The sequence below is a fragment of the Larimichthys crocea genome, chromosome XXIII (assembly GCF_000972845.2).
Source record: "Larimichthys crocea isolate SSNF chromosome XXIII, L_crocea_2.0, whole genome shotgun sequence".
In the NCBI taxonomy this organism is placed as follows: domain Eukaryota; kingdom Metazoa; phylum Chordata; class Actinopteri; family Sciaenidae; genus Larimichthys; species Larimichthys crocea.
The window spans coordinates 13,342,471-13,362,216 of record NC_040033.1 but is presented as its reverse complement, the minus strand read 5'-3'; the positions used below and the strand labels follow the sequence as shown (position 1 = coordinate 13,362,216).

Sequence of the window (19,746 nt, the reverse complement as noted above, 5' to 3'; positions counted from 1 at the left end):
CGACTGATGGTACATACAAACACACTGAACAAAAATATAAACGCAACACTTTTGTTTTTGCTCCCATTTTTTAAAAATAATGTTAGTGTTTAAACTGCCCATTGTTTTTCTATAAATGTGTTATTTTGCACTCAGTGCTTTGAAAGTCAAATGTACTATAAAGCAGCAGAATCTGCACTTAATGTTTCATTAAATAAGGCTGTGAATTACTTGGTTTGGTGTGTCAAGCTGGCAGGCTACAGACGCTACAGGGAGCATACATTGTATTTATCGGACTAGTACTTGAAAGATTTCACATGCATAATAAGACTCCTACGAACATCTCAGTATACAAGGCCACATCTGAGAATAATTTGATTGAAAATCCTTGTGTAACGTGCACTCTTGAATGGCCGGTCACATTTCTTAATTCCTTGCTTAACAGTGTGTCAAGTCCAATGGCAAGTACACTGAACAAAAAGATGAACGCAAAGATCTAAAACATTTTCTATATACACAAAACAACCATTTCTCTCTGGTATTGTTCACAAATCTGTGATAGTGAGCACTTCTCTTTTGCTTTCCATCCCACCTCACAGGTGTGGCATATCGAGATGCTGATTAGACAGCATGAATATTGCACAGGTGTGCTTTAGGCTGGCCACAATAAAAGACCACTCTGAAATGTTCAGGTTGGGGTCTGTGGGGGGTGAAATGTTGGTCCACTCCTCTTCAATGGCTGTGCGAAGTTGCTGGATATTGGCAGGAACTGAAACACACACACTGTCATGCTCAGTGGGTGACATATCTGGTGTGTATGCTGGCCATGCAGGAACTGGGATGTTTTCAGCATCCAGGAACTGCGTATAGATCCTTGCAACATGAGGCCGTGCATTATCGTGCTGCAACATGAGGTGATGGTCCTGGATGACTGGCACAACAATGGGCCTCAGGATCTCGTCACAGTATCTCTGTGCATTCACAATGTCATCAATAAAATGCACCTGTGTTCGTCGTCCATAACATACGCCTGCCCATACCATAACCCCACCGCCACCATGGGCCACTCAATCCACAACACTGACATCAGAAAACCGCTCACCCACACGATGCCACATATGCTGTCTGCCCTGAACAGTGAAAACCGGGATTCATCCGTGAAGAGAACACCTCTCCAACGTGCCAGACACCATGTGAGCATTTGCCCACTCAAGTTGGTTACGACGAGGAACTGGAGTCAGGTCGAGACCCCAATGAGGACGACAAGCATGCAGATGAGCTTCCCTGAGATGGTTTGTGACAGTCTGTGCAAAAATTCTTTGGTTATGCAAACCGATTGTTGCAGCAGTTGTCCCGAGTGCCTGGTCTCAGACGATCTTGGAGGTGAACATGCTGGATGTGGAGGTCCTCGGCTGGTGTGGTTACACGTGATCTGCAGTTGTGAGGCCAGGTTGGATGTACTGCCAAATTCTCTGAAACGTCTTTGGAGACGGCTTATGGTAGAGAAATGAACATTCAATTCATCAGCATTCCTGCTGTCAGCATGCCAATTGCATGCTCCCTTGAAACTTGCGACATCTGTGGCATTGTGCTGTGTGATGAACATTTTAAAGTGGCCTTTTATTGTGGCCAGCTGTCTAATCAGCAACTTGATATGCCACACCTGTGAGGTGGGATGGATTATCTCGGCAAAAGAGAAGTGCTCACTATCACAGATTTGTGAACAATATTTGAGAGAAATGGTTATTTTGTGTATATAGAAAATGTTTTAGATCTTTGCGTTCATCTTTTTGTTCAGTGTACTTGCCATTGGACTTGACACACTGTTAAGCAAGGAATTAAGAAATGTGACCGGCCATTCAAGAGTGCACGTTACACAAGGATTTTCAATCAAATTATTCTCAGATGTGGCCTTGTATACTGAGGTGTTCGTAGGAGTCTTATTATGCATGTGAAATCTTTCAAGTACTAGTCCGATAAATACAATGTATGCTCCCTGTAGCGTCTGTAGCTTGCCAGCTTGACACACCAAACCAAGTAATTCACAGCCTTATTTAATGAAACATTAAGTGCAGATTCTGCTGCTTTATAGTACATTTGACTTTCAAAGCACTGAGTGCAAAATAACACATTTATAGAAAAACAATGGGCAGTTTAAACACTAACATTATTTTAAAAAAGCTCATCTGTCTGCCACAGAAAACATAACAAATAGCAAACTGACAAGTAAAGCATTTTGGTTAAAACATTTTTTATTTGAGCCTTTAAAGTAAAAAAGCACTTATTTTCTCTGATCTTAAAAATAGACAAATGAGGAGGTTATTTGCAATTCTCAAAATGGAATTCAAGTTGCACTAAATGAGATGCAAACTATTTGCAAATGTATGCTCTTGCATGGCCTCTATTCTATTCAAATTGAACAAGCAGCCTATTTTTTAAGAGCCCCTTCCTATTTGGAACTGTTGTGGTACACACGGGGGAAAAACTTCAAAGCATGAGATGTAGTTTTCTACTTTCACCTTGTTTAAAACTAACTTTTAAGTCTGCACCGATTGATGTGCACATGTTCTTCTGTATCATTGGCTTTCTTTCTCCAACTGTGTCCATTTCCCAAGCCCATCGCTGAATGTACACACACCTGTGTGCCTGTCATTTGTTTGGTTGCAAAAAAAAGTAAAACAACAGTATATGGTGTAAAGAGTCATCTTTAGTCACAGCTGTCTATCTTCACATGGGATCTGGTTTAGTACATGTGGCCATGTGCATGCATACAAGCAAAAATAAAATGAAATTTCACTTTGCCACTTTTCTACAAACTCATTTCCCACGTACACTTTGCTCACACTAGTTAAGTTTGGATCCTGTGTTGCCTTAAGACCAGCCTGACTTCATCATAGCATCATGCATTTCAGGTAGTGGCTATCCTATGTAAGAAAAGTGTAACAGTCAAAAGTCTGTGTGAACATACTGCTCTTTGGCATTACATTGACAAAGGAAAAAAGGGAAAACTCACAAAAGACATCCCAAGCACAAGCAAAGCTGAACCACATTACAGGCCAGGTTCAGACTAACATGAGCACTGATTCAAAAGTGTGGCCCTTCATATGTTTCAATGAGACTATTATTCCAGATGCAAACATCTATAGGAGAAACGATATAGGGCCATCCAGCAAAACCTGGCTCAACTTTAGCTACAACACATCAAATTTCCACTTTCTGCACTGGTCAATGTTAAGTTTGCAAGCAAGCACAAATTCCTGGTAGATTACTTTGTTACATGAACAGTGTATTTCTACTATATACCTCCCAATAATCCATATGGACGACTAAATGTGGTAACTGTCCAAAGCTCCAAAATCCTATCTCATAGCACTCAATTTAGTCATTCAATGATGAATGAAAGCTTTATGCTGTGTTCCAGGCGAAATTGGAGGTCAGAGTTTCCCTGCTGAAATTTCCAACTTCCTACCTCCATATGTTCGAGGTGCACAAAGTCAAACATGAACAGAAAAAAACACGATCGACCGTGACAAACTGATGTTTCTTTGGCATGTGTACAACAGTTGAACTCTCAGCAGTGCAGCCTTGACTATCGACACAAAACAGTGGAGGAAAAACAATGCTCAGGTAACAGGCACTAGTCCAGTACACATTTTTATTTTACAGCACTTTTATGCTTAGAAATGTATCTAAATATTCCATTTATTAGCCTAATACAAATAGTATTAGGCTGTAGTCTAAAAATACACCTTACCACCTCCCCTGAAATAACTTAAATGTACAAGACAAGTGTGGGTGTTACGTCAGACAACTTCTTCACAAGTCAGAACTCCATCTATGAGAACTGCTCCATTGCAGAACGCATTGTATATCCTTGAGGCCAACCTGTGTTTGAAGGACGTGCACATCTGTGGCACTCCCACATAGGTGATTTCATTTACAATTGCAATTCTATACAATTCAATACTCCTACAAATCAATTTACCTTTTTTTATTATTCTCATGAATCTTTTTCACAGCAGATATTCTGACTTTGTCTTCAGATTTGCCATCTTCTCTACAACACTATTATTGCCATGACCTTAGCATGCAACAAAGCGTAGCGTCACACCAACATTCTGTAAATTCACATGCAGTCTCACACTAGTCTAAGTCTACTTGATGAAATGGAGGTGAACATTTTTTCTGACAGATGAAGGTATCCTTCTCAATCTACCTATCCTTACCTTGAGCACTTAAGAAGTGAGAGAATGCAGGCGCATTTGCACTGATGTAAATAAGACGCTGAAGGCAGGTAGTGTTTTTATTCATAACCCTCACCACCTGCAGTCGATGTTTTATGTCATGAAATGATTGGAATGTAAATGACTCATTATCTCTGACAGAGTACAAAGGCTGAGAAACTTTTCAAATGACAAGTTTTCGAGAAACAGAGAAAGTCTTCTTTAAGCCTGGTGATGACAGACTGTAAAGCTATCAGTCATTATCTTTGCATAAATATCCACACACACCCACACAAACACACACACGGAATAATTTTCAGACTTAGGTTTCCAGAACAGTTACTTCTGTCTGTCAATCATTTTATTCTGCCCAGTTTGCATGGCGTGCCATTGAAACACACGCAGACACACAGAGCTCCAGCGAGTCTGAGATGTTTGATGTCAGTGTGGCTCTCAAGTACCAACATCATAACAGTCTTTCAACATTATCTATTTACATTTATATAATTTCCAATTATATGAATTTCCTGACCTAATCTTTGCCCAATATCCATAATTTTGCATTACACATGAATTCAGACAGTGGTTTAATATACTGCCCATCAATCAGCCACAAAAGGCACATTTTTACCATGGGAGACTTCTCCTTGCCAATGATGATTTGATAAGCAAAAGGTCCCTTCATACTTCATACATATCAATCAAGGATTCAGAATTATTTCACACTGCTAAACAGTTTCACAGTGTGGCCTTGCACCTTGTCAACTAACTATCAGAAGAAATTACAAATATATTAGATTATTTATATATTTTTTAAGTATATACTTTTAAGCTTCGATGAAAATGCGCAGTGACACAAAAGGCCATGTATTTAATGAGTGATGCGATTATTACTAGACTGTCATCTAGTAACTATGCCGATAATGAGAGGACATGAGACAAAATGTGCTCGATTCTGCTCAGCAGCTGATAATTGAGAGGAGTTAAAGGAGCTCTGTGGAGTTTTCTTATAAACAAACTATCAAGTGTTTCTCATCACCAAATACATGTGTGCATCCGTGTGACCCAACAAATGTGTTGAATGCATTTCCTCTGTTGTTTACATTCGTGCTTACCTGCCAACAGTTGTTCACTACCTTTATGAGAACATTACTAAACTCCTTTACAGGTTACTGCCATCATCAGTGGAATAGCATAAAAAAAAGGGACGCACCTGTAATAACACTGCTCCTTAGCACTATCATTCATTTAAAAGTTTGTATTTCATATCCCTGAGACAGCTATTCCCTTTTGATGTCCCTGAGTGTATATTTACATTTTGTAGTTTTGATTCGTGTCTGCATGTCAAATCTTCTTCTGTCTTTTAAATGCTGCTGTTCCCAAGACCACAAATTTACACAAAACAGGTCAAGCGTATTTAAAAGTTTGTTTTTCTTGTAACGGAAACTTTCTCAAATGCCTGTGGGAGTGTGTGTTTTTCTAGATCTCTCAACATTCGATTTGTCTTCATCAGAGTAAATGGCAAAAGTGGGTAAACTGAACTTGAGAAATATGATCTCTTCATCTGCACTCAATCCACAGGCGATGAAGATACAATTACTGTCATTGTCCCACTGAAACAATGGATTGCCGGCTGCTTAAAGTACACCACAGTTGTGAATGCAACTGCCTAACCAACTCCATCTTCTCCTTCTCTTTAAAGCATACGAGTTTAACAGACAAGCTCAGCAGAAAACCACGCACAGAGACACAGCCCTTATGAATCTTGACGGTGATATGATGTGAGCTGAGCGGAGGGACAGCAGAAGCAGTCGGGGAAGATGACCTTGTAAATTAACTAGCCATAATAATCCCTCCATGGAGGCTTCACTACCAACTCCTCCTGTCACTCACTCAGCTGTATGATAGATACATACGGTGGGCAGGAGATAAAGCACTTCCAAACACAGTACTAAAGCTGTCATTTCAGTGTGTTTTTAATTATCTATTTCACTGCTGAGTTTAATGTAGAAAAGATGCAGAAACACACACACAGACACACATTGCTGCGGGGCACTGTGTATTCCATAGCAGGCCAGTATTGATGAGGTTAGTGGTGAGGATTAATGCCTGTCAGGTTGAGGCTTTAGCACAGTACGGGAGAGGGCAAACGGTCACAGAGAGCAGTGAAAAGATTATTATCCTTATTATGATGCCTCGACACCCTCCCTTCATCTATCAGTCCACCTCTTCGCCTCCATCTGTCACCCTGTCTCCAGATCCACCCTGCTCTCTACACCTTGCCTCAAATTTGATTGATTTCCTGCACAAACATCTCATTTTCTTTCTCTCTAGCTCCACTCTGTTACTCTTTATAATTCTAGGTCACACAATCTCACCGGCTCTTCCACTCATTCTCCTTCCCTTTCCACTGACAGTCTTTACAAGGATTGCTTTTCAGCCTTGTTTTGATCTCTGCCATCAATCATCGCTAATAGCTCCGCAGACCTATTTACTCCCATTTAAAATGTGTGCTTAAATGCAGAGGTGCAGGAAGTGTGAATGTGCACACTAATGCACTGCAGCCACATCACCCGACCAGTCTGATTGCAAGGCTGATACTCAACTTTCTGACAAGTGATGTTCATAAACTTCAAATTCAGCAAGCTACTCCACATCAGGGAATTACAAAACAAAGCACTTGAAGTAAACACAGCCTACCTGTATTTTTTTTTTGTCTTGTGAAGAGTTGCCACTGATTACTTTATTGATTTGCTTGTTTGTGTTGTGACACAATGGGTAAGTGAGGGATTTGTAAGTAAGTAAATGAGTGACTGATAGAGTGAACAGGTGAGTGGGTGACTGACTAGATGACTGAGAGGGTGCATGAGTGAGATAAGCAGCTTGATCCCACTTCACAACATCACACTCGGCACCTGTAAATCAGTTTCCCTTTGATCAGCCTTGCGCTCTTCAAGCCTCCATCGCTCTTTTGCACCCTGCTGCTCTACCTCTCCCACAGGTGATGAGGGGGGCCCAGGGGCAGCACATCAGAGGACCTGAGAGTGGCGCGTGCATGTGCGCCTGTGTGTGCAGATGTCTGTGTCTGTAAGGGTGGAGACCTAGCTACGGAGCCTCCAGGTGAGCAACCATCTGGAGAGTGACACACTCTCCAGAGCATACTCATGCGCACACTGTCATCAGCTCATCTCATAAACAACATTAAAAATACATGGCATATCAAGTGAGGAGCGATAAACTTGCTACAAGCGTGTTTACCATCACGCTATGAGCGATCTGAGATCTGCCATTCATGCACCATCATCATCCTGTCAAAACTTCTTCCAAGTCCCATGTGCACTGCTGCCAAGAGCAAAACTGATCAAGAAAGCTTCCCAATTTCTGACATTCACACCACAGCATTGCCTGTGGCACTCTCAATCTCTGAAACTTTTTTTATGAATAGGCTCATCTAAGAGAGAGCAAATCCCTAAATCTGCCATATTACACTATCAAGCGCATCATACTGTCAAAGTACATCCGCTATGTCCATCTCACTATAAAGGATGTGTTTTGTTTGATTTACTTGATGCAGTGCTTGCCTTATGATTCTTGCTCCTGTCTTACTGGTATATACTGAATGGGATAACAAACATGAGTTAAACAATATGCAACAGCCACACAATGCATTTATGTAAAATTTTGTCTCTGGAGTATGACCAAATCTGGAATTTGAAAATAAGGATATTAAACCAAAAATAACAATCTCCAAATACTGTTGAGGGTCAGTTGTTATCAACAGGGCATAAATCCAGTCGGATATCTTCCCATTCTCGTAGCAAACAGACAATTTAAGCTGAATATTGAAAAACGGTCTTCAATTTAGACTTTATTTGCACTGCAAAATTACAAATGGGCGTGTGAATCATATAAATGACAGCAATTTTATGACAAAATAAGCAGTTTGATTTTTGATAGCATTGTGCGGATGTTCCTCCTGTCACAACCTGGCTCAAACAGCAGTGACAAAGAAGGGAAGCCACACAAAGTCTACTAATTGAAGTGCTTTATCTCCTGCCCAGAAGATGAATTAAATTAAACAAACAGCTAGATAGTGGTATATCACCAAATGCAAACAAAAGAGCAGTCAGGTGGGCAGTCAGGTGAGAGAGCGAGAAGTAAGGCCTGCTTTATCCGCAGCTTCCTCGGGTGTGCTGCATCTGATGATGGGGCTGTAGCTCCACCTCCCAGGCTCCTCAACACAGAATGACATCCTCCCAGCCCGAAACCCTAGAGGTCTTCACACTCCCCTTGGACATACAGTTTTAAGGTTTTAAGTTCTTATCTTGGTGCAGCAGGCAACCTCGGTGTGAGATCAGATGGAAATAGCTTTGTCTAATGCCAATAAACATGTTCTCTTGAATAAAGGTGAAAATCAAGAGTCTGATCATGTGACTGCTGTGTGATGGGAAAAGCTCAGGTGCCTCTTGGGTTTTTGCTAAGTTAATGAAAGTATCGAAAATGTGTTGTTTAAGATTAATCTGAAGTGGTTTAAAGCACAAATTTGCCTTTAAAGCTACCCTGTTTTGTTTCTAACTCTCTTCTCTGACACCACAAGTCTGTGTATTACATTTTTCATAAATCCGTGTGATTGCAGTTCCTTACTGTTGTTGTTTCATCGTCTGAGCTTCAAAACTGTTGAGAACCAAGGATCGAGGCCACTTTCTTTCTACTCTGTCTTGATAAAAACAATTAAATGCCTTACAACTTTGGCCCCGTTTTTATTCCACTTATTTTGTTCAGTTAGGCTCCGTTTCTGATCAGTTCAACCGATTTAAAAGAAAATCAAAGTTGCAGCATACAGGTTGAAATGGCACTGTCTGGTTTAAAGGCTCAAAGTCAGCTTTGCATATTTAATACATCACAGTCAAGTAGCACAACCGTTATGCACCAACGCATCTCATAAGCGACACCTCGGGGAGTCTGGAGCTCTACTTCCTCTCAAAAACCTATTTTCCCTCTTTTAATGATGAGCCTTTTGTGCATGTTTTTGAATTTTCTGAATTTCAGTTTGTCTTTTAGGGTCTTCAGTATTCATGAAGCAGGAGGAAAATCTAATCAATTTTATATCCTCTAGTTACCGAATATAAAAAAGTGGTTGGAATCTAGTTCTTGGTTCATAAACCGCTAGCAAACTTGGGAACAGCAGTTTGCTGATGTAAATGTGAATGAACACAGGTCTTCTCATCTTCCATAATAATCAGCAAATTACACTTGGGTATGACTGTTATTCTAAAAGTGCCAAGTGGAGCTATTCAGTGAGCTTGTATAAATGCAACAAGTACTGTATGCTTTGAATATGAATGTGCAGCCCCACATCCCACTTGAATATCTCTGCCCTTTTTTTTCAGAAAACTGTGTCCTTTTCTGACTTTATATGTATAAGAAAGGGCTGCGCAGCAATGAGACACAAATGTGCTTGCCGAAGTACTTCCTATCTTTCCATATCCTGCACTAACCAGGCCATTTCCTCTCATGCTGAAAGGCTGCAAGAGTTCTCACAGATGCAAGTCTCTGGCGAGGATAAATGTGTTATGATTGAAACCCTAATGTTATGATTGCAGGGGGTCCAGTGAGTTTGTCCATACTGACACTGTCATTCCCCTGTTGAGTGGAGTGGACACTTACTGCCATTGCCTGTCTTCACATTATTTACTGACCAATTCTCTATAGAAAATATATATACACTTGAATGAAAATGATTACCGAATGGATGTACCATCCATGTTGACTCCCGTGAGACCTTACAATTGCTATAAGAATGCTTTCAATGGGACTGAAGGTCTATAATAAAGTTAGATGAAAGTGCTATGAAACCTAATGAACTATAAAAAATGATAAATGGAACGTTACAATATAGCACCTATTGGATCAAATCAATTTCGGTTACACAGTTGTCTGATTCAAAAATTGTTATGTCATTTAAACGTGTAAAAAAAAGCCACTGTCCCAGGGGAAAGAAAATCATTAAGGCTGTGCATGCATTGAGAGTTTATTATAATTTGTGTCTGCGTATCTATGTTTGTTATGACCAGTATAGTTTTTTGTTTACTTGTCTTGTGTTCTTTGTATTAGGAAGCTCCCAATCAACTAACATCTCCTGTCCTAACAGCAGCTGACCCACCTACAAAAGGTCAGTCCTCCACCTCACACAATCTATTTGATTTTTTTTTTTGCTACTCAGTCCTCACTTAATCCAGGAGTTGTTCTTGTTGGTCATCTTGCAGGCTGTTGTAAAGCTCTCATTTCTGTTCTGAAAAGTGAGGAGCAAGGAGTGAGGAAGGATCTCACACAGGTTTCATTCAGGTTTCTTTGCCTATTTTTAGATTAGCCGGGAGGTAGTGGAGGTAGGACTACAAAGATGGTGATGACCAGAGCCACCACACTGAGCTGTTTGTTGATGTTTTATACCATCTATAACTGAAACTAATTCCTAATACTTTTCAGATGCTTACTATTATCTACACAAGACCCTTAATTGCATAGTTAGAAGGCGGTTGGGTTCCAAGTGGCTTTAACAAACCTAAAATTTGGCTCTTCTAATTTAGTTTTCTTCCTTCATGTTGCTTACTTTAAGCCGGGGTCATAACAGGATTATAATCATCATTCAGGTCACACAGCCACGAGTTTTTGAAAAAATAAAATAAAAAGGCAAATTATTTTCTGCACAAAATAAAAACGAACAACTTTCGCTTCATTAAAACGCATCCCACAGAAAATGTGGGCAGAGGGCAGAGAAGGGGCATTTTCAATGACATGGCAGCAATTAAGATTTTGCGCAGTGGAGGCTACAAAGGCGAGAGGGTAGAAAAAACAATAACAGGGGAATACATGCTCAGCGCACACCAATGAAGACGGGATCTAAGTGATATGAATGGGGGTTGGTTTGATGTGTGTTGGTGATGTGTGAGATATTGTACCTTTACTCCAGAGGATGTGTAGGTAGTCCTTATCCAAGGGCTGGTTCAGAATGATCAGACAGATCTTTTGCTTGCCTGCAGATGACGATAGAAGGAAGGGGAGATGACAAATGTATGAATCATACACAATCAGATTTAGACACAGACAGACGATGCGTAATCGACACATAGCAAAAACACAACACAACGGCATTTGCATGTTAAAGAAATACCTTTAAAAAAAAAAAAACAGACTAGAGGCCTGTTGTTTGTGACACTAAATGTGACAAAACCAGAACTAAATGAAAACAATAGTTTGATTATGAAGTCGTTATCATGCTCTACACGGACACAGGAAAATAAGAGAGAGAATGAAATGCAGAAATCAATCCAAACGTTCTGGATGTTGAATATCGGTTTTGTGAATGTTTAAAAATGTTTCCCCACTCAATCCAATCAATGCTGTGATTGGTCGTTTGTTAACAAAATTAGAATATAACATAAAAACATAACAAATGTACACACGTTATGTACTGCATCTATTAAATATGTATTTATTCCTATTCTCCTTCCCCTGTATTGTTAATTGTTTTTAAGGGGAAATCTCATCATTATTATTATTATTTCACTGATGCTCATTTGAAAACCTTGACCTGGCTTTCCTCTGTCATGTATAACTACATGACAGAGGAAAGCCATTGCAAATGAAAGTTACCTGCAATATAGTTTCTCTCTTTCCTCTCACTGTTCCTTCATGCTTCTTTGTCAAAGTCTCTTTCCCAGGGTGCATCATTTCACAAATCTATTTCCTCCCTCAATCCCCCCATCCATCTTGCTTTTCGCTTTTCTTTTGCTCTGCTGCTAATGCAGATCCCCTGACTAACACTTTAGAATTGTCATTTTTCTATCTGTAGGCGATGGAAAAAAAAAATAAAATAATGGAAGATGCAGCATTCACAGACAAAGTAAAATCCGTGCTGCTAGAAAAGCTTTAATGGACCAAAGACTAAAGGACAACCTCTCTTTCCCTCGCCTCCACACTTACCCATTTGCTCATTTATCTTTCACACTTTTGTCTGCCCTCATGAATGATTTCTCAGCCATCTTGTTGTTGCCTTTTGTAGCAAAGCCAAAATGTCATATGCAAGCAGAACATCCTGTGATTTCAATGTCCCCTTCCCTCTCTCTATGTTTATGTAAATTCCACACAACTGGACATAATAAATAAAGCTTGGATCTTTCCCAATACACCTTTTCTGATATATTGGAGGCCGCAACCGTGAACAGCTTTAGGTGTCATGAAATTCTCATTGCAAAATGTGCAAAAATCTTTTTTGGGATTTACAACCTCAAGAGAGTGCATTTTGGTTTGGCTGGGAAAGTGTGGAGAGGAAAAAAATGTCCTTTGGGTTTGTGACTTTGTTGCAGCAGTGGGCTTGATGTTGTTAAAAAGTTCACATCACTGGAAGGTCATTTCCAATATGAAAAGTCAACCCCAGCAGAGCACGGTAAAAGAAGGATGAAGGGAAGAGAGGATAAAGAGGAGACACCAAAGAGGAGGGAAAGAAAGGAGGACGCAAGAAAGGGTAGATGAGGAGGAGGAAGAGGAGGAGCAGGTTTGTCAGTCTTGTCTCTTAATTGGCTGGAGGTGTACAGAGAACAAAAGACAAACTCAACCAGCCGTGACTTTTCAGATAACCCCTCGTCACACAAACACTCACCTCCACACATACACACACGGGAAAAGGTGCAGAGCCTTGTGAACTACGTTCAAAGAAATGTCACCTTGGGATTCTTTTAAAAGTGTCAGACAGCATAAAAACCACAAACACAAACATACACACACATACACGCACACTCAAAATAAAAGACCCAGCACATCGATATTCCAGGAATAAATATGTATAATTGAAATAGTGAAATTTAAAATTCATACTGGGGATGTTAAAATGCAGACATCCACAGGCTGTTTTTATATTCTAAACCGAGAGTGTAGATAAGCATTTCCTGCAAGAGATTAAACCAAAGAAGCCATGGAAATATACTCTACACTTATCTAATGGAGGGAAAAGTGTTTCATTATTCTGTACAGTTGGGAGGGAGATTTTAAAATGATGATACAGGGACTCTCACACACATATTTTACCTTTCAGAGCAAGTGACAGATTTATCAACACAATTATATCATCAGGAGAGAGTGTGTGTGCTCTGATCTGTTCCGCAACCGTTTGGGGGATTATTTGCACACCCTGTGCAATCTTTAGAATAAATCTTGGATTTGTACACTGTACAAACTCCAAACATGTTTGAGTAAACATTTGATGCAATGGATGCTGATAGCATCCTATCAGAAGTGAGTGTCTCTTGACTGATGTCGTTGCCCTTTGCGTGCTATTGATTTTCGAGCCGTACGAGCATAGAAAATCAACACCACTTCTGTGTTCCTGATCTGCGCAAATCACGTACATGTGTGAGAATGTCAAGTATATACAAACATATGTGCAGATACAGGAGCACAATTACAGTGGCCTTTGTTGTTAAACAAGAGGATTAATGGCTCAATGGAGACAAACAGGAGGAGAGAGAGTCAACGGAAGAAAAAGACAGAAGAGCGCAATACAGTATAATGTAACCAAAACTATAAATATGTGGTACATCACGCAGTGCTGATAGCTTACTTACTTAAGATTAATCTGTTATCACAATTGTAGACAGTCTCCGTTGATGGACTAATTGCTTAATTGTTAAATCATGTTTCATAGAAACTGGCAACAACGCTCCCTTTGAGAAACAGTTTGTCTCTAATTTATTTAGCGAGAGTACTACATTTCATGCCCAGGTTGGCTCTCTTCACCAGGTGCAGAGGCAGGTACCTGATAAAGAGCCAACCCTGGCTCCAAATTGGCTCAAAAACTGTTTCAGAGAGGAAGTATTCTCCAATGCTGTGAGTGAAACAGAATAGATAGTACTAAGTTTGTACGCTGATAGATGGGAACCACAAAGCAAGATTTAAATCAACATAAGAGACAAAGGACACGACTGTAAGTGAGCTGTTTGACTAAGCATTGCCAAAGCCAACACAGGTAAATAAACAGGAATGATGAACAAGGGATGTATGAATCATTGTAGGCCTGTTTATATCTGTTTTTCTCAATTATGTCATAAATACAATCTCAATCAAACTAATTATTATATCTTTGTTACCTTCATTATTGTCAATTTGATTTTGGAGAATTTCATGGTCATATTAAATCCCCTCTAGAAAACTCTTCTGGCATTGCACCTCGCATTCTTGTTTGGTATTTTTTTACACTCCACTCTGTGAATGGGCAAACATAAACAACATTTCGCACTCAAAAACTGCTCAATACCAGATTCTTCAGCAATCCAAACAGTGGCAGGTTGAAGGAAAGTGGTTGCAGCAAATTACGGCACTGCTTTACAAAATCACTCCAGGAATGCAACAGCACAGATTACTGAGATACATTTAAAAGTGGATTTCCCACTTTTGCATCGGGATGCTTACTCTGTTTATGAAGCAGGCTCACATCTGTGATCACTGTATGCCACAGAATTCAAGAATGATGAGAGAGGGAAATGCACCGACACTACTGAGATTTCTTGGGAAATTGCGTTTGTTTTTTCGCTCCTAAGCTCTGTGTTTATTTTTCTGTGGGTGGACAACATTTCCATCCATTGCTCAGCTCCACATTACAATTTAATTTGGACAAACCGAGTCTATTTGTTGCTACTCAATCAATGGCAGTCCCCTTTATTAGAATGTACAAGCTTGTAAGGCAGGAATATTTTTCAGGCAAGCTACAAAATTAGCTCTTTATAAGAGAGGTCGTGAAAACTACATAGAAACAGCAAATGTAACTGTAGGTGAAATACAAGACAGACATGAGAGATTGAGGGAACTACATGTGCCTGCTGTCTCCTCTACAGGCCAAACTGTTGTACGCTCCCCTCGACCTTTACAGCTCTGTGTAAGACCCGCCCTTAGGCTCATATCAGCTCTCCGCTCTGCACTCACACACACCACCAGGGAGCTCACATAAACCTTGACCTGAGAGCAGTGGCTAAAGGCAGCTATAACCAGCTTCTTCCTCAGGTCTGCAGAGCAGTAAGCACTGACCGTGTGGAGAGTTTTGTAAGGGCTTTAACGGGAACAAAACATCTTAGGGGAAATCTTGCTACAGCGACGTGCTTACACGCCATCTGAAAGGATAGAATGAACAACGGTGGGATCTTTTTTTCTTTCCTGTGTTGTCCAGTGTTGTGATTCAACAAAGTGGATTCATACAAAGACAGGGACTTTATTCCACAGCGAGACATATTTAGTATATCTCAGTAATCAAAATACCTCTTCAAAGTCTGTTTTTCTCAAACAGCTAACATTATAAGCAAACACACCAAGCCCTCTTTCACTACAAATTCATTATGTACGCATCCTAACAAAACAAAACAGAGGGAAGTGCATCTCATACATATACACATTGTTGTCATGAAAGTGCCAGTGATTTGTTTTTGAGTTTCATTTCCCCCAAGACTGTTTGTGTGTCAGAGCGAGGGGGAGAAGCAGGGAGGAGGAAGACAAGTGTGACAGTGATGTGAGTAAGTGTGTGTTTTGATCAAACGCATGCAGACTTGTCTGTGTTTGAGTGTCGCACACACAAATGTGGCTTGTGGGTGAACATACTGTATGTGCCCGGGCATGGACCTGTGTGTATTTGATTGATTGCATCCATGTGTATTTGCGCCAAGGGAATGTGTGCTTGAAAGACAGTACCTGAGGGCAGCAGGCAGTCCAAAGGCGTCAACTCTTCATCCATGGCCAGGATCCACAGGAGCCCCGTCTTCAATCAGCCAGCTCGCCTGGAACCGAGAAGAGAGCAGACACTGTTGCTACTCTTCTACGCTTTTATCTTCTTGTTCCTTTTGTTCTTTTGTTTCACCCAGCTCAAAGTAAGTCATTGAATTTTTCAACATGTTTCTAATTCCAGTTAACCACCAGCCTCCCTCTGGGCTAATTATTCCCCCTGAAACAAGCAGACTGAATACAAACTCTGACACGCACACATGAGCATGACGATGCTCAAGGTTGGATCACTGGGTAACTCAAAACACAATATTGACACCACGGCTGCAACTAAAGATTATTTTTGCTATTGATTAATGTGCAGATTGTTTTTTTGATTTCTTGATCATCAGTCTAAAACCTAAAAGTATTGAGTCTGAGGCAATGATATCACACAGTAAAATAAGTAAATGCTCACAGTGAAGAAGCTGCCAAGCAGAGAATGCATTTCTGTTGATCAATCAATAATCAAAATGGTTACAGAAGCAGATTGATATTTCTTTCATTCAACTAAGGATTTAATGACACAGTAAGCATGATAATGATAATGTGTAAGCAGCATTTCAGGACAATCGTCACAGTCTGCTGAAGAGGAAACAAACCTGTAAAGCAGCTCAATTTGTCATAAAAATAAATAAAGCTCCAGCAATTAGTCAATTAATGAATTAGTCAGTTGACAGAATATGAATCTGCAACTATTTTTATCTATAGCTAATGTTTTATCACTTATTTCTCAAGTAACAATCCCAAATATGTGGCTTTTTTTTTTTACACATTTGATAAAGTAAATTGAATATTTGGGGGGTTCTGGACTGTTACTCGGACAGAAGCAATTTGAAGCACCACAGTGAGAATTTATAATCACTTATTTATATATTTTATTGAAAAACAATATATCAGTTAGTCAGAAAACTGATTTATGTTAAAGACTGAGGGATAATAGGATGGTTAAGAAAGAAAACAGTGTAGATAATGGACACAGTACTGACTCAACCCCAGCTGAACTTTGAACAACCACATTAGATTGCAGCTCTCTTAATGACTATTCTTCCTCCCTCCACATACCGACAGCACAACCAGGCTTATTTTTCAAAGTTAAAAAACAGAACTACATCAATTATTAACAGCTATAATAATTTGGTAAATGATTGAAGCTAGCTGCCATAGAGTGGAATTATGTAACCGAATCCTGATATTACCCACATATTTTCACTTCAGACCAAGAATGTGCATATTATGTATTTATAACGTAACTTTCATATTTCTACGTGTTTTATTATAACATAAGTCAGTCACTAACATTTGCTGCCATGGATATCAATGATGCTAAATTCTGCTTTGCTGTGTTTTTTAATAAATACTCCAAGAAAAATGAAAACAGCAGCCTTTAGGCGCCATGAAATTGGTTTAATATTCAACATTTTCCTATTTTCCGGCGTTCTAACTGTAATAGTTTCAGGAAAACCGCACCAATTACCCCCAGGATGGTGTTATTTTGTACAGAAAACTAAGACTGACATTTCACAGGCTTCATCGACTCACCAAAATCAGCCAGTCTGGCGAAAGATCAAGATCAAGTGACCTCGCCAAATATACTTCCTAGTGCCCTAAGGCAGCCAGAGTGCTTAGGGACCGTCACAAAAGTCTTTTTTTCCCAATTTTTTATAACTCACTGGAAAGTCATCCTGTCAACACCAAACCACTTCTGATGTGTTGACATTTATTTTCAAGAAAAACCCTTTCAAGAGTTTTTAAAAAGGCATAAGTAATCAGTGTATATAATTAATTCATATTTACAGCTTTTATTTTGTAATAGCTCACTTGTTTTTATATCAACACCAACAACACCACTTCTGATGTGTTTATGAACTCATTGTGGAGTTCCCACAACCCTATATTTTCAAGAACACCTTTTTTTTTTGTGTGTATAAAATATGTGTTAAAACAAGCAGTTACTACAAAATAAAAGCCATAAATATGAATGAATTATATACGTTACTACAAAATAAAAGCCATAAATATGAATGAATTATATACACTGATTACTTATGCCTTTTAAAAACTTTTTTTCTGGAAACTAGATGACTGTGCAAGCTTCATAATGAGTTCATAAAGACATTGAATTTCCAGTCAGTTATTAAAAATTGGAAAAAAGAGAAAAAAAGAAAGACGTTGCACTTTTGCGACGGTCCCTAAGCAGAGTCATACTTAGGGAGTATATTCGGCGCTTTTACTTTGAGCTTTCGTCTTTGGTGAGTCGATGAAGCCTGTGAAATGTCAGTCTTAGTTTTCTTTACAAAATAACACCATCCTGGAGGTAAGTGGTGCGGTTTTTGTGACGTTATTACAGTTATAACACCGAAAAATAGGTCGAAAATGTCGAATATAAAAGCAATTTCATGCCTTCGTTTGTCAGCATCCTCTCCTGCAGCTTCTCATTCAGCCTCTCAACATTTAAACCAGCAGCAGCACAGAGGAGGGATGGACCACGCTGCTTCCCGTCGTTCACAGATAAAACCGTGCCACTCTGACAAAAACAACACAGGACGACACCACGCCTCACTACTCATAACCCGACTTCACGTGTTAAAGCTGTCACCGCCACGTTTTATAAACATTTCGTTAAAAACTTACAGAATGAAGCGACTTCCGCCATTGACGATGTAAACAGTCAACGAGAGCGCGCAGCACGATCAAAGAGTGGCGGGAAATTTGTTACGGCGACACCTCGAGGCCAAAAATGGAAAGGCGTTTTTCTTAAGCATGGCTTCCTCAAAGTCAGCCCCCACAGGTTTTTTAAAGGAGACTCCAGGGTTCCTCAGCAAATTGAGAACGAGTTTAATTTCACTCTTCAGGCTCATGCAGTGAAAATTATTCTAATAAGAGAGTGACTATTCCAATCACTGCTTTCACCCTTTAACTGTTAACCATCATTATGCACCCAATTACAAGACAAGGACACCGAACAGATGTCCAATTTAACGTCAAATCAACAAAACAGATACATTTTATCAATAAAAGGGAGTAAAATAAATCTTGTTAAATAGTGTCTGCCGATCTGTTGTAGTTCTATCTGGGAGTATATGTGAAGCATAGTTTGGGTTTTCTGAACCCGTGTTGTATGAGGTACTTATGCATAGTCATTGTGTTGTCAGTGTAATACACCATGCACAGCACATTTAGGCTTTTAGGAATATGTAAGTTCTTGAGAAGAGTTAGCACCAAGAGAAAGGGCTGCCTGATGGCAAGGTAAAGTGCTGAAAATATGCTCACTATAGCACACGCTTAAACGGATATTGATTTTTTTAAGTGGGCCTCTTTTAGGTGGCTAAAATATGTTTTTTTTTTCTGTTGTCCCTGTCCACAGCAGCTCTGCTGCAATGCTGGGGCTTCTGTCTGCTTCTCCAAACTGGGATGACACTGAGCACTATCTCCCTTGAGTAACAAATCGACTATGCAGAAATACCTCATACGACCCTACCTTTAAATCTTTAAAATGTCACGAACCCCTAAAACAGATTTGCGTTAACACCACTGACCCATATACGATTAGGGTTTTATTTAAGGAGAGTATTTTAATGTTTAATTCTAATTTGGTTTAATGGTGCATTAACAGTTGGACAATTAGGCGCTTCATTGATCCCCCTCCACAGGGAGATCTACCAGGGCTTTTAGTGTCTTGCTTAAAAAACACACAGCGAGGTGGATGAACCAGAATCTTCCCAACTATTTTAGCCATCCTGCT

At 39.7% G+C, this 19,746-nt stretch overlaps 1 protein-coding gene across 3 annotated transcripts in view; it reads right to left on the bottom strand.

The window, feature by feature from the left end:
* tpk1 (thiamin pyrophosphokinase 1) overlaps positions 1-18,743 on the bottom strand; it is a 60,394-nt gene extending 41,651 nt beyond the window's left edge. Inside the window, exons 1-3 of one of the 3 annotated variants that reach the window (XM_010735449.3) lie at positions 18,636-18,743; positions 15,933-16,018; positions 11,162-11,236 (exon numbers count right to left, since the gene is read on the bottom strand). In XM_010735449.3, the coding sequence (XP_010733751.2) occupies positions 11,162-11,236; positions 15,933-15,975 (118 nt within the window). In that variant the 5' untranslated portion in view covers positions 15,976-16,018; positions 18,636-18,743. Of the gene's footprint in view, positions 1-11,161; positions 11,237-15,932; positions 16,019-17,543; positions 17,563-18,635 lie in introns of those variants that run through there. The other 2 variants (XM_019254967.2, XM_027274312.1) reach the window with 2 other exon arrangements.
* Between the last annotated feature and the right edge of the window lie 1,003 nt (positions 18,744-19,746).